Source organism: Ranitomeya variabilis, chromosome 5 (genome assembly GCF_051348905.1).
Source record: "Ranitomeya variabilis isolate aRanVar5 chromosome 5, aRanVar5.hap1, whole genome shotgun sequence".
Classification (NCBI taxonomy): Eukaryota; Metazoa; Chordata; class Amphibia; order Anura; family Dendrobatidae; genus Ranitomeya; species Ranitomeya variabilis.
In genome coordinates, this window is record NC_135236.1 from 492,608,030 (window position 1) to 492,623,918 (window position 15,889).

Genomic DNA, 15,889 nt, shown 5'->3' on the forward strand with positions numbered 1-15,889 from the left:
CCAGCCTCTCCCCTCTGTCAATCCCTGCACTGGCTCCCCATTACTCAAAGACTCCAGTTCAAACCCTAACCATGGCATACAAAGCCATCCACAACCTGTGTCCTCCATACATCTGTGATCTAGTCTTCAAGTACTTTCCTGCACGCAACCTCCGATCCTCTCAAGATCTCCTTCTCGACTCCCCTTTTATCTCCGCTGACCACAATCGGATACAATATTTCTCCCGCGCATCCTCCCTATGGAAACCTTCAAAAAGAACCTGAAGACCCACCTCTTTCGACAAGCCTACAACCTACAGGAACCACTGATCGACCAAACCGCTGCACGACCAGCTCTATCCTCACCTACTGTATTCTCACCCATCCCTTGCAGATTGTGAGCCCTCACGGGCAGGGTCCTCTCTCCTCCTGTACCAGTTGTGACTTGTATTGTTCAAGATTACTGTACTTGTTTTTTATTATGTACACCCCTCCTCACATGCTAAGCGCCATGGAAAAAGTGGCACTATAATAATAAATAATAATAATAATTAGATAGATAGATAGATAGATAGATAGAATAAAAGCCAGCAATTCAGCAGCTGCATAGTGTAAGATCACAGCAGGAGCCGACAGGATAGAATAGATGGATTATATACAGTAAATACAAATAGAATAGGTAGATAAATAGAGATGTCAGTGACAATTAGTATATTTGTGTAGTGTGTGAGCAGCTTACTGTACATATATTTAATTAATAAAATATTATTTTCCTGAAAAAAAAAGTCACTGAGGCATGTACGCCAGGCCACGCTGACAGTATCACTGTGTCTATGGAGGAAGACAAGGATTGTTACTGGAGGAGGCGTGACTTGTGAAATGTTAGTTTCAGAACAGCTAGAAACAGAAAATGCTGAAGAAAAGGGAAGTACATGGGAGGGGGCAGCAACATTAGGTGACTCTGAAACTTCGCTGAGATCACTTTAAATAGGTTTTGTACTTAAAAAAAACTTGAAGGAATGAGTTTCATACTTTTTCTGGTTTACATTTGCAGTTGTACTTTATAGTGATTCTTTTACATAGTTGAAATAAATCCTCCTGGGTTCAGAGACTGCCGCATACCAGCAGGAAAGGACGAAGACCCCATGGTTTTTGAGTGTATGGACAGTGTGGCTCTGTTGCCATGTGTCTTGGTCATTTGGTCCTCCGCAGCATTTATTGCCTCTTACATCTTCGCAGTGCTTGAGGGACATGTGGTCCCTTTTGTACCTTATATCAGGTAAGATGAGATTTTCTATTCATGAAATCAATGTTTGCATTAAGTGTCGGAATTATATCTTGTACTGTGATTGCTTTGTGTTTGTCTAAGATATTGCAAAGGAAATCTGTGCAGTTTTGGAATTTCCCTTTTTTGTTATCTGTTCTTTTCATTTGTCAGTGAAACCACACATAGTTGCATAGTTGCATGGCAGAGTTATATGTGAATGTCTAGGCTAGGGTCCTGCTAGGGTATATTCTCTCATAGGAGAGAATAATGATCTATTATGTTAACCCCATTCTGATCAGAGGTTGATAAGAGTTTGATCAGAGGTTGATCACAGTGTGATCCGACTCTCTTGGATGAGGAGAAAAAAATGTCTCCATCTTAACCTTCTGTAAATTTGTGGAAATCAGACAGCATTCAGATGTCATCCAAGTGCTGTCTGATGTTTTCCATGCACTCATTGCCTTGCGTGGGACAGTGCGATCCGAATATCGGATCAAACTCTGGCATGCTGCGATTTTTTTCCATAGACTGGCTCTGCCCCCTAAAAAAATGGACATGTGCATGGCCCCATAAAATAACATTGGTTGGGATGTGATCCAGGGTTTAGTCTGATCGCATCCGGAGAGATAATATGATCATGTGCAAAAGCCCTTATGGGGGTCTATGCCTAGGGCAATTTCTATAATATATATATAATATATATATATATATATTTATTTATTATTATTATAGAGCCATTTATTGCATGTGAAAAGAGGTATACATAAAAAAAAAACAAGTGCAGTAATCTTAAACAATACAAGTCATGACTAGTACAGAAGGAGAGAAGACCCTGCCCACGAGGGTTCCGAATCTACAAGGGATTGGTGAGGACACAGTAGGCAAGGGCAGAGCTGGTCATGCAGTGGTTTGGTGGATCGGTGGTTACTGCAGGTTGAAGGTGAGGGCAGAGCTGGTCATTGTTTGGTGGATCGGTGGTTACTGCAGGTTGTAGGCTTGTCGGAAGAGGTGAGTCTTCAGGTTCCTTTTGAAGGTTTCCATGGTATGCGAGAGTCTGATATGTTGGGGTAGAGTGTTCCAGAGGAAGGGGGATGCGCGGGAGAAAGCTTGTATGCGATTGTGGGAAGAGGAGATAAGAGGGGAGTAGAGAAGGAGATCTTGTGAGGATCAGAGGTTGCGTGCAGGTAAGTACCTGAAGATGAAGTCACAGATGTATGGAGGAGACAGGTTGTGGATGGCTTTGTATGCCATGGTTAGGGTTTTGAACTGGAGTCTCTGGGTAATAGGGAGCCAGTGCAGGGATTGACAGAGAGGAGAGGCTGGGGAATAGCGGGGGTACATGTGGATTAGTCGGGCAGCAGAGTTTAGGATAGATTAGAGGGGCGCAAAAGTGTTAGAGGGGAGGCCACAAAGTAGGAGGTTGCAGTAGTCAAGGCTGGAGATGATGAGGGCATGCGCTAGAGTTTTTGCAAATTCTAGGTTGAGGAATGTAAGTGCAGCGCCCCAGAGTCCTGGTCGTTGCAGTACCGATGCTCTGCCGCTAAGTGGGGCTGTGGTACGTCTGATGGCACTGAAGGAGTTCATCTGACCAGGTATCACAGACACCAATACATTTCACAGTCTGGCCTCCAGGGGGAGCTAAGGGCACTATGCATTAGGCCACGCCTCACAGTCTGGTAAAACTGGGGGTTGGATAGGAAGTTAGATCAGAAAGCTGACTGGGTTGGAACCAGGCAACACCTTGTGGCAGAGGTTGTTGTAGGGGGAAGATTCAGAGGGGTCCCTGTCAGGGGTGGGATCCTGACAGAGGCCTAGCAACCAGAGAGAACGTTACGGGACCGCGCCTGCATTTGATCGCGGCGGTACCCTAAGAAAGGACAAGAAGCGAGGTATATTGTGCTGAGTGAGAAACGAGATCAACGCAACAAGGAGAAATACCAGTAGGAGTCGTGCTGTAAGATCGAGGCAACATCCTACTGAGGCGCGTAGCCGGTGGCCGGAACGCCGAGGAAGTATCAGGCTCCAAGCAATACTTCAAACCTACGGCAGGACAGTCAGCTATAGGCGGGCTGTCTCACACCAATCACCTATGAAGACATGGGGGGCATACTATGAGAAGGGCGACACTAGGGTCCAGGAAGAGCTCCGAGCCTACCCGTCATACCGGTGCGTCCTAGCCATATCATCTGGGGGACGAAAAAGAACATCAGAATCCAGTTGTGAGGGAACACGGGAAACAGACACAACAGTTGTGGGGACTATCCCGTAAGCACAGCAGGGGAGGACCGCAACACACAAGCGCTAGAAGCTAGGCACAGATTTCCACCTGCAAAGGGAACTTTGGAGGTGCCATCGGACCGGCCGGACTTGCGCAGCCTGGTTAACCGTATTACGGACTGAGGACCCTGAAGCCTTCAGTAAAGAGGTAAAGAGACTGCAACCTGGTGTCCTCGTTATTTACTGCGACCGGCACTGCACCGCACTACCACCATCATCCACATCTATTATTGGGCGCCCCTCAGCAGGGTCACGGACCGGGTCTAGCCACCGTGACAATCCCAGAGACTCAGAGGCCCGGTACCGGGCACCCCTCGGCCCTGCGGCAGTGGGGGCGCTGCATAAGGATCTGGGAAATATTTTTGAGTTGAAGTCGGCAGGAAGTGGAAAGGGCTTGGATATGTGGTTTGAAGGTGAGATCAGAGTCAACGATTACCCCAAGGCAGCAAGCTTGCGGGACTGGGGAGAGTAGGCAGCCATTTACTTTAATGAATAGATCTGTTGGGGGAGTCGAGTGAGATGGGGGAAAGAGATGAATTCTGTTTTGTCCATGTTAAGTTTTAGAAATCTAGCAGAGAACAAGGATGAAATAGCAGACAGAAAATGTGGGATTCTGGTTAGTAGGTTGGTGATATTTGGTCCAGAGAGGTAGATCTGTGTGTCGTCAGCATAGAGGTGATACCGAAAGCCGTGAGATTCTATGAGCTGTCCCAGGCTGAAGGTGTAAATGGAGAAGAGCAGGGGCCCAAGGACTGAACCATGTGGGACTCCGACAGACAGGGGGCGAGGTGAGGAGGTGGTGTGTGAGTGCGAGACGTTGAATGTCCATTCTGTTAGGTATGATGAGATCCAAATAGGGCTAAGTCAGTGATGCCAAGAAAACCCTCTAGATTCCCCATACTGTCCAATGGGACCCGCAAAGTGCTCCACAGTATAATAGCCTCACCCAGTGTACCATACAATATACAGTACCGTGCGAAAGTATTCGGCTCCCTGGAACTTTTCAACCTTTTCCCACGTATCATGCTTCAAACATAAAGATACCACGTGTGCATTTTTGGTGAAGAATCAACAACAAGTGGAACACAATTGTGAAGTTGAACGAAATTTATTGGTTATTTTAAATTTTTGTGGAAAATCAAAAACTGAAAAATGGGGCGTGCAATATTATTTTGCCCCTTTACTTTCAGTGCAGCAAACTCACTCCAGAAGTTCATTGTGGATCTCTGAATGGTCCAATGTTGTCCTAAATGCCTAATGATGATAAATATAATCCACCTGTGTGTAATCAAGTCTCCGTATAAATGCACCTGCTCTGTGATAGTCTCAGGGTTCTGTTTGAAGCACAGAGAGCATCATGAAGACCAAGGAACACAACAGGAAGGTATATGCAAGCGATCATATTGAAATGGAAGGAGTATCATACCACTGCAAATCAACCAAGACCTGGCCGTCCCTCTAAACTTTCATCTCAATCAAGAAGAAGACTGATCAGAGATTCAGCCAAGAGGCCCATAATCACTCTGGATGAGCTGCAGAGATATACAGCTGAGGTGGGACAGTCTGTCCATAGGACAACAATCAGTCGTACACTGCACAAATCTGGCCTTTATGGAAGAGTGGCAAGAAGAAAGCCATTTCTCAAAGATATCCATAAAAATTGTCGTTTAAAGTTTGTAACAATCCACCTGAGACACACACCAAACATGTGGAAGAAGGTGCTCTGGTCAGATGAAACCAAAATCGAACTTTTTGGCAACAATGCCAAACGATATGTTTGGCGTAAAGGCAACACAGCTCATCACCCTGAACACACCATCCCCACTGTCAAACATGGTGGTGGCAGCATATCATGATTTCGGCCTGCTTTTCTTCAGCAGGGACAGAGAAGATGGTTAAAATTGATGGGAAGATGGATGGAGCCAAATACAGGACCATTCTTGAAGAAAACCTGTTGGAGTCTGCAAAAGATCTGAGACTGGGACAGAGATTTGTCTTCCATCAAGACAATGATCCCAAAGATAAAGCAAAATCTACAATGGAATGGTTCACAAATAAATGTATCCAGGTGTTAGAATGGCCAAGTCAAAGTCCAGACCTCAATCCAATTGAGAATCTGTAGAAAGAGCTGAAAACTGCTGTTCACAAATGATCTCCATCAAACCTCACTGAGCTCGAGCTGTTTGCCAAGTAAGAATGGGCAAGAATTTTAGTCTCTTAATGTACAAAACTGATAGAGACATACCCCAAGCGACTTGCAGCTGTAATCGCAGCAAAAGGTGGTGCAACAAAGTATTAAGTTAAATGGGCCGAATTATATTGCACGCCCCACTTTTCAGTTTTTGATTTTCCACAAAAATTTAAAATAACCAATAAATTTCGTTCAACTTCACAATTGTGTTCCACTTGCTGTTGATTCTTCACCAAAAATTTACATTTGGTATCTTTATGTTTGAAGCATGATATGTGGGAAAAGGTTGAAAAGTTCCAGGGGGCTGAATACTTTCGCAAGGCACTGTAATGGTCCATTATAGTGCTCCACAGTATAATGGCCCCACCTAGATAGATAAAATAAATAAATGAATAGAATATATATATTTCATGTTTTTTAATAGTTTTGTTTGGAAATAAAGAGAACAGTGGATGTGCACTACTGTTTAAAGGTGATCATGGTATGTGATGTGGTTCTATATAGAACTATTGCTTATTGTCTTTGGAAGAAATTCTCATTTTTTCATCCACATAGCGACTTCCTGTCCTACTGGTTTGATTTGCCTGAGTGTGCATGGTCATTTCAATGAAGAGTGGGTTAAGGAATAGGCCACTGCCAAACATTTCTATCATAAAATGATCTTTGATGGCAGCAAATCATGAAACCCAACGTGAGACCCAATTCTTACCCTGATTTTTGTTATTAGTAGACAATTTGAGCTCCATATACACTGGTATGTCAGTCGATCCTGTGGGAATTCATTCATATTTGATCTTGTGATTGTCTATCATGTACTATATCGAGCATTAAAATTGTTTTAGTATAGATTAGCTTTCCAGTAACCTACTTCTCTATTCTAATGAAATGTATAAAGAGTAATCCTTATTAATGGAGTATTTGCCCTTACAATTCATCGCAATAATGGAACAGGGAAGTAGCAAAAAATGTAAATTTATGGCTATTGGCTATACTTCTTTGTGGAATGGCCGAGAAGGAAGTTATACTGATAGTCAGTATGCATTATCCATTATCTAATACATAACTGTGATGTGTGTAAGCTTACACTATAGGTGGCCAATACAAAAAAGAAGTACCGTAGGTAGAAAACACGGATCAAGAATTGCTATTAAACAATGATCATACAAGCAATAAAAAAATCATTGTCATCATCAGTCCTCAGACAGTAACCTATATACCTCTGGCAATCACATGGCTACATGTACACATACATAGGTAAACACCTGCATCCTATTATTTATTAATATGTAGCCTATGTGGTGGATGGTTTTAATGTGGATTTAAGATTTGTGTTATTTTATATCACTGTCTACTATTTTTCTAAAAAAAGCAGATTTTTTTCAAATCTCATACAAATTCTTTAAATCTGTATAATTTGAGAACACTTAAACGGAAGTGTTTTTCAATAATTGAAAAAATGAAATTCTTAATGTTTTATTTTTAAAATATAATTTGGTTTTACTGAAGTTAAATATGAAAAATAATAAAAAAAAAGGTTTGGTATTTCCACTTTTAAACATTAGGGGCAGCAGCTGCTCAAATTTTCCATGAAAACCTAGTGTACAACCAGATCATATTACGGCTGCAGTAAATGTGGGTGGGGTCTGGTCACATGTGTGTGATGTCACTCCTCTCCCCTCTTCTGGGTGTTTATATATATAAAATTGTCTAAGGGTTTTTCTGTCTGTCTGTCTGTCTGTCTGTCTGTCTGTCCTGGAAATCCCGCGTCTCTGATTGGTCGAGGCCGACGGGCACAGTATCGATAGATGTCATAATGGAAATCCCGCGTCTCGACCAATCAGCGATGGGCACAGCATGGCGACGATGATGTCATAAAGGTTGCCTCGACCAATCAGCGACGGGCACAGTCTGCCGCGAATTCGCCTCGACCAATCAGCAACGGGCACAGTATTGACGTAGATGTCATAATGGTTGCCATGGCGACGATGATGTCATAAAGGTTGCCTCGACCAATCAGCGACGGGCACAGTCTGCCGCGAATTCTGGAATCATCATTGTCCATATACTACGGGGACATGCATATTCTAGAATACCCGATGCGTTAGAATCGGGCCACAATCTAGTTAATAAATAAAAAAACTATTTAAGTTGTACATTTAACTTTGTGCTAAAAGTAATTGATTAAATAATCAATAACTAATAATACAAAATTAAAAATAGTGGCACCTTCCCTTTAAAATATTTGAGAATTTTAGCCACAACCCTAACCCTATCCCTCATGGGTAAATGGAAATAAATACATTTTTTTAATTTTATTATTTTTCCCTAACTAAGGGGGTGATAAATGGGGGTTTAATTTACTATTTAGAGCCGGTTTTTGTTTGGCAGCTGTCACACACTAAGGCTATGTGCACACGTTGCGGGTTTGTGTGCTGATTTTCCCGCTCAGTTTTTGAAAACTCCGTAGGTAAAACGCAGTGCGTTTTATCTGCGGATTACCAGCGGATTTACCTTGGATTTTCAGCATTTTTTGTGCGGATTTCACCTGCATTTTACCACCTGCAGATTCCTATACAGGAACAGGTGTAAAACGCAGCGGAATCCGCACAAAGAATTGACATGCTGCAGAAAATACAACGCAGCATTTCTGCGCAGTATTTTCCGCAGCATGGGCACTGCGGATTTTGTTTTCCATAGGTTTACATGGTACTGTAAACCTGATGGAAAACTCCTGCAAATCCACAGCGTTAAATCCGCTGCGGATTCGCAGGCAAATCCGCAACGTGTGCTTATACCCTTTAAGACGCTTTTTATTGCAAAAAATAGTTTTTGCGTCACCACATTTTGAGAGCTATAATTTTTCCATATTTTGGTCCACAGAGTCATGTGAGATCTTGTTTTTTGCGGGACGAGTTAACGTTCTTATTGGTACTATTTTCGGGCACATGACACTTTTGATCGCTTTTTATTTAGATTTTTGTTAGGTAGAATGAACAAAAACCAGCAATTCATGAGTTTCTTTTGGGGGGGGGGGGCGTTTTTACCATTCCGTGTTTGGTAAAATTGATAAAGCAGTTTTATTCTTCGGGTCAGTACATTTACAGCAATACCTCATTTATATTTTTTTATGTTTTGTCGCTTTTATACAATAAAAACTATTTTATATAAAAAATAATTATTTTTGCATCGCTTTATTCTGAGAGCTATAACTTTTCATTTTTTGTTAATGATACTGTATGGCAGCTCGTTTTTTGCGGGACAAGATAACATTTTCAGCAGTACCATTTTTATTTACAGCCGTCTTTTTGATTGCGTGTTATTCCACTTTTTGTTCGGCGGTATGATAATAAAGCATTGTTTTTTGCCTCGTTTTTTATTTTTATGCTGTTCACTGAAGGGGTTAACTAGTGGGACAGTTTTATAGGTCGGGTCGTTACGGACGCAGCGATACTAAATATGTGTACTTTTATTTTTTTTTTTCTTATTTACATAAAGAAATGTATTTATTGGAACAATATATATATATATATATTTTTTTTTTTATTTAGGAATTTTTTTCTAAATATTTTTACACAGTGTAATTTTAATTTTTTTTTCTTTTGTTCATTGTCCCAGGGTGGGACCTCGCTATATAGTGTCAGATCTCTAATCTGACACTTTGCAGAGCACTGTCAGATCAGCGATCTGACAGGCAGCGCAGGAGGCTTGCCGGCGCCTGCTCTCAGCAGACCCTGACAAGCCACCTCCCTGCAGGACCCCGCGGCCATCTTGGATCCGGGGGCCTGCAGGGAGAACGGAGAAGACCCTCGGAAAAACCCCTCCCTGCGCGATGCGTCCCTATGCTGCCGGAACGCTGCAATCTTATACTGTGACACTGGGACACTAGCTGCGCCAAGTTTGTCCCAAGCAAAACACTTAAGGGAATTTTCGAGGTTACACTCACCTCCCGCACTCCCATCCCAGCGCCCCAGTCCAAATATACCTTGACGACGGGCAGCGCCCGTCTTGGAGACAGCAAAGGTTTTACCTGGCCTAGCCTGTGGATAACAGTGGACGGTTTCTGAGATAGGGATGAGCCCTTCTGGTACTAGGAACTCATGGTTTTGAAGTGTTCCAGTTGTCTACAATGATGACATAGTCAGAGTTCCCCCACCAAGAAAGAGAGGAAAGCCTGGGCAGGCACGGTGTTCATTTTACTCCCTCTCCAGCCATCAGGTTTCTTGTCCTCTGGAGTCCTGTTGTTGAAGTACTCATTGGCAAGTGTCGCTGTTGCAGAGGCCTCCTTTGGCTTTCGGTCATGGAAATACTGCTGGAGGTCCTCTGGGCAGTTCCACTGCTCAGTCACGATGAGCTCTTTCAGCTGCTGGACGGTGGTAAGCTCCAGGCCTGTGGTCCATTGGTCAACTGCTCTCAGTAGGGCCCGTATGTAATCAGCCCAGCTGTCTGCAGGATCCTTGTGCATACTCCGGAGTACATCTCAGGGGTAAAGTTGTACTGCTGGACCAGAGCCTGCTTAATGTCCTCATAGCTCAGGGTGATCTTGCTGGGCAGGTATCCAAACACTGCCAGGGCCTTACTCCTGAGGTGAGAGGTTAAGAACTGGACACTCTGGTCCTCAGGTATATGTTATTGATGACAAGTTTTTTCAAATTCCAGCAAGAAAGTATCCAAATCCCCTCCTTTATCCAGCAGGGGGAAGTCCTCCTCCCATAGCTTCGGCATCTGGATCTCAGGGGGCTTGCGGCTGGCTGGGGTCTACAACTGGAGCTTGAAATTGAGCTGAAGTATTTGTTGCTGGTGCTCGCGCTCCTGCTGATGTTCTTCAGCTTCCTTGCAATGTTCTGCCTCACTACGTTCTGCTGGTGCTAAAGGGGTCTCATGGGAGGTCTTGTCTCGTTCCTTGAGTCTGGAAAGGATAGCTTGCAGGAGTGTATCCATGCCTGCCTGGCTGGCGGGACAGGCAGTTGGTGAGCGGCCCACTGTGGGACTGAACACCAGCGACTGGATTCTTGGGAAGCCTGGGCTGGACTCCCCCTCTGCTTGACCAACACCGTTTTCCACCTTTTCCCCACTGTCCATAGCATTGGTCATCTCCCTGGCTCTGCCCCGGTGTCACTGGCCATACTTTCAATCTTTGGTCACTAACACAAAGCTGCAACCTGATGCACCCACACACCTTACAGTATTTGCACTTAGATTGTCTAGTGCTGAGCTAATCTTAAGAGCCCAGCGGCAAAAGCTATTTCTGGTAGTCTTTAGTGCCTATGAGTATGGGTCCCACAGTCATGCACACTATTATCTCAATCCCACCGCGCTGCCACCACAAGCTTTATCAATTAGTCAAAATTATTTTTATTTTATTTTTTTTACACTTATTGAAAAAACAAAACAAAAACAACTATCGGCTGCCTAACAGTTATGTGTGTCACTGATAGGATGCAAGCACTGATGTGGTGCAAAAGGGGGAAAGAAATGGACAGGAAAAAAAAGCCCTAGCTAAAAGCAACCACAGACACTGATCAATGATGTGCATCAGTGATCAGTGCTTGGTGGCTTCAGCATGCAGGCACTAAGGTGTTGCAGTAGAAAGAACTGCCAAAAAGTGAGCTATGAGGTACTGATTAGCTCTCGGTGGCAGAAGAGGGGGTGGGGAAGTGGTTGGGGAAAGGGGGTTGAGTGGGATAGGGGTAGACTATAAAAAGGCAGGGGACAGGAACCAGACAGAAACGTTTTGTAACTTCTTTCTTGAGTCAGCAGCAGCGCAAAAAGTGGTGGCACAGACTAATATAGTCCATGTCTCCACAAGTCCCAGCAGACCTGGTAGCAAAATGGCACAGTCGCCGCACTGCACACGTCTCTATGCTAGAATGATGCAATACAGAGCGATCACTGAGAGTTCAAATTGCGTCTCTGCGCACTGATTGGTGCACTCCAATGAATGCTGAGGCTGGTGATGCTGCAGTTGCCTAGCTTCAGCCTATGATAGCTGGTGTTATAGCACCAATCATAGCTGGACTTCACTGTTTCAGGCAATTCTATTTGCCTACACATTGAATTCGTTGTGATTGGCTGTTCAAAATTAAACAGCCAATCACAGTGTTAGTAGTTGCAGGGGGCGGCGAAAGCCTCAGTAGCGACAAGCATAGGTGCCTTGAAGTCAGAAACAGCAGACATCTTCATGCGATCACCGTGCCTTCAGTAACAGTGGCTACATAATCGCCAGGATGTACCCATATGTCCAAGGCCAGGAACCCTTTCCCAGCCAGGAAGTAAGGTACATCCAAGGTCATGAAGGGGGTAAAGCAATCTGGAAGGAAAAATTAAAATTCTAATTTTTCCTACAAAATGTGAAGCCCCAAATTTTTCATTTTCACAAGAGTAACAGGAGAAAATGAACCATTAAAATTACTGTTTTGGTGCATGGCAGGGCTCGGAAGGGAAGGAGAGCCAAGTTCCTGTGGAAAGCAACAAACCCCTTAATGTACCGCCATATGTCATGCAGTCTTTCCTTTTAGTATCCTTTTCTCCCCTATGTGATAGAGACGAATGACATCACTAAGATGCTACAGTTTTTCATAGCAAAGTATCAACCTGACCCGACCTATAAAACTGTCACTTGTCGGGGGTGTCCAGTCTTTAGGCACATCAGCGGCTCTGCAAACGCGACATGGCGTCTGCTATCTATTATAACCTATTTTGCACTCCAAAAGTCAATTTGTGTTGGAAAAATGAAAATGTGCATTTTTTCCTTCCACATTGCTTTAATTCCTGTGAAGCATCTGAAGAGTTAATAAACTTCTTGAATGTGGTTTTGAGCACTTTGAGGGATGCAGTTTTTAAAATGGTGTCACTTGGCGGTATTTGCTGTCATATAGGCCCCTCAAAGTCACTTTAAACGTGATGTGATCCCTAATAAAAATGGTTTTGTAAATTTTGTTGGAAAAATGAGAAATTGCTGATAGACGTTGTTATTTACAAATTATTTAGTATAGGATGACTAATTAGTTTAACCCCTAAGGGTATGTGTCCACGTTCAGGATTGCATCAGGATTTGGTCAGGATTTTTCATCAGTATTTGTAAGCCAAAACCAGGAGTGGAACAATTAGAGGAAAAGTATAACAGAAACATATGCACCACTTCTGCATTTATCACCCACTCCTGGTTTTGGCTTACAAATACTGATGAATAATCCTGACCAAATCCTGATGCAATCCTGAACGTGGACACATACCCTTAGTGACGGAGCCAAATTTTTGAAATCTGACCAGTGTCACTTTATGTGGTAATAACTCTGCAACGCTTTAACAAATCCCAGTGATTTTGAGATTATTTTTTCGTGACACATTATACTTTATGATAATGGTAAATTTAAGTCAATATGTTTAGTGTTTATTTATAAAAAATATAAATAATTTGAGAAAAATGTTAAAAAATTAGCAATTTTCTAAATTTGAATGATTATCCCTTTAATCCAGATGGTCATACCACAGCAAACCATTAATAAATAACATTTCCCACATGTCTGCTTTACATTAGCACCATTTGTAAAATGTTATTTTATTTTGTTAGCATTTTAGGAGGTTTAAAAATGTAGCAGTCATTTTTCATTTTTTCAAGGAAATTTACAAAATTTATTTTTTTAGGGACTTATCCATGTTGGAAGTGACTTTAGGGGTCTCATATATTGGGAAACCCCCAAACGTGATACCATTTTAAAAACAGCAACCCCTGACATATTGAAAACTGCTGTCAGGTAGTTTATTAACCCTTCAGGTGCTTTACAGGAATTAATGCAAAGTGGTATGACAGAAATGAAAATGTGTATTTTTACCACCTAAATGCCTCTAACTTCTGAACAGATTACTACAGCCGCCAGACTCTAAGGCCGCTATTTGGTCGTGAATCGCCATCACAAACATCAGGACCAAAAAATCATGATCTGAGGGCACCAGTTTGGATAAAGAGGAAGCCCCCACACTCTGTTAACCATTTATAATGATGTAGTCACTATTGACAACAGCATCTAAGGGGTTAAACAGATATGGATGGTTCCAACATTGATCGTGGCTAATGCAGCAAGTTGTCAGCTATAGTGTACAGTCAACAGCTGCTGGATTGTCACCTGTATGGGGAGGCTATTCTCATATATCTCAGGTCAGTTAAAAGACGTATTGGCTGTCATTAAGGGGTTAAGGATATAAAAATTGAAAGTTTGAAAATGGCCAAATTTTCAACATTTTTACCAAAATTACGATATTTTCACAAATGAACGCAAATTATTTTGAACAAAATTTACCACTAACATAAAGTACATTGTGTCACGAAAAAACAATCTCCGAATCACTGGGATTCCTTGAAGCATTCCAGAGTTATTACCAATTAAAGTGACACTAGTCAGAATTGTAAAAAGTGGCCTAGTCAGGAAGGAGAAAACAGGCTTCGGGGTGAAGAGGTTAACATTCACAATAAAATTTTAGAGCAGCATGTCATCCTTTTATTTACAACAAATTTACCAAAAGGGCCCCACTATTGACCCAGTTTTTCTCTAACATTTATTTACATTACCTTAAAGAGGTGGTCCACTATAATGTATAAAGTTTTTCATTACTGTACATTGTAAAGTGAATAGTATTATTGAAAGCAGAAACTTGACTGACATAAAAAAGCGCCTTAATATGGCTATTAAAAGAAAACAAAAAGTTATGGCTATTGAAAAGTAAAAACAGAGCGCAAGATCCAAAGTGGGCCATGGTTAAGCAAATATTATCTGTGGTATATTTTACTAAATAATTGTTATGTTTCTTGAGTGTGCAGGCATGTTTTGAAAAATGGGACATAACGTGATGAATGCTGAAGGTATGACAGTTTGGAGGTAGTGGGTAACCTACACTGCTGGCATTATAACCAATAAAGGAGTCAAATCGAGGGAAGGTGTCAATGCGGTTCATTCTTGATGCGTTTCAACGTTTTATTTCCCCCAGCTGTATTCTAAGAGAATGACAGTAGTATAGTCAAAGAAATATTAAGTGAGATGTTGGGGCCGAGTAGAGAGGCAGAGATGTGATGAATAAAACTGATTATGGTTTCATCCTTCAAAAAACTGATAGATATTAATAGAGTCTTTACTTTGTGATCTTTGTTTTCTTAACTCTTCATTTTCAGTCTTTTGCTCTAGAATGAGGAAATAGTGATGTGGCTAAGTTGTGGTTGATCTGCATCAAGATAAATGTTTTCAATCTGCAGATAAAATGATATTGTTTCCGTTGAGTGAATTACGCCATTTTTGGTAACGTGATTGATGATAAAGCTACATATTCAGTAGTTGCACAGAGTCAGTATTGATGAGAGAGCTACTACGGTGGTCAACTAGTCGCTACAGGTCTGATTCTGGAGACCATGACAAAAAGCTAACTTTGGTCCATGCCGCTCCACTCTGACTAATAAGGCGTATACAAAGATGGAAACATGTTTTCAAGATAGGACAGCCCCTATGAGAGGAATGGTTGTCAAGTTTTCCGTACATAGTACTCCTCAAGGAGTGTACAATTTCCATGTCAGCTGTAAGTACACATTGACTTTTGCCTCATGGAACTTTGCAACAGCTCCAAGCACTACTTAATGTGTGATGTAGGAACTTGAGCCGGCTGTATTGAGCTAGAAGCACAGGAAAGAGACGCCAGGAAAGTTGTAATTGTAAACTTTGCAGCAGCTCCTAGGAAATCTGAAGTTGGTTTACGTGATGTCAAGAAAGGTAAAGTGCCTAAGAAGGAATTTTCAATTGTAAAAAGATTCTGCTCTGTGCCGGGACAAAACTGAGGCAGCACCACAGTAATGGAAATTAAGCAACTGATTAGGAAGAGGTTGTACAAGACTAGACCAAATTAACACATCACATTTTTTTCTTGTAGACTAAAAAGGATCGATTTTTCATCAGTTTGCTGGATCCTATTTTCATTTGTTTTGGGCACTGTGTCTGTTTTTACCTGCTGTGTGTCTACCGTTTTTCTCTTAGGAGAATAATACTGATTGAGATTGCCCAAACTTCTCCTAACCAATAGTAAGAAAAAGAAATAATACACTCCCCAATCACATATCGTTAAAATGGGTGCAGGCAGCACAGTACCCAGCATGGAGACACTTAAGAACCAATAAAGAAAACCAAAGCACTCCAGCTT

General features: G+C 42.1%; 1 protein-coding gene across 1 annotated transcript in view; it reads left to right on the forward strand.

Annotated features, from left to right (window-relative positions):
- The first annotated feature begins 908 nt into the window (after positions 1-908).
- DRAM1 (DNA damage regulated autophagy modulator 1) overlaps positions 909-15,889 on the forward strand; it is a 33,836-nt gene continuing 18,855 nt past the window's right edge. Inside the window, exon 1 of the mRNA XM_077261108.1 lies at positions 909-1,257. Coding sequence (XP_077117223.1) covers positions 1,124-1,257 — 134 coding nt within the window. The 5' untranslated portion in view covers positions 909-1,123. The remainder of the gene's footprint in view (positions 1,258-15,889) is intronic.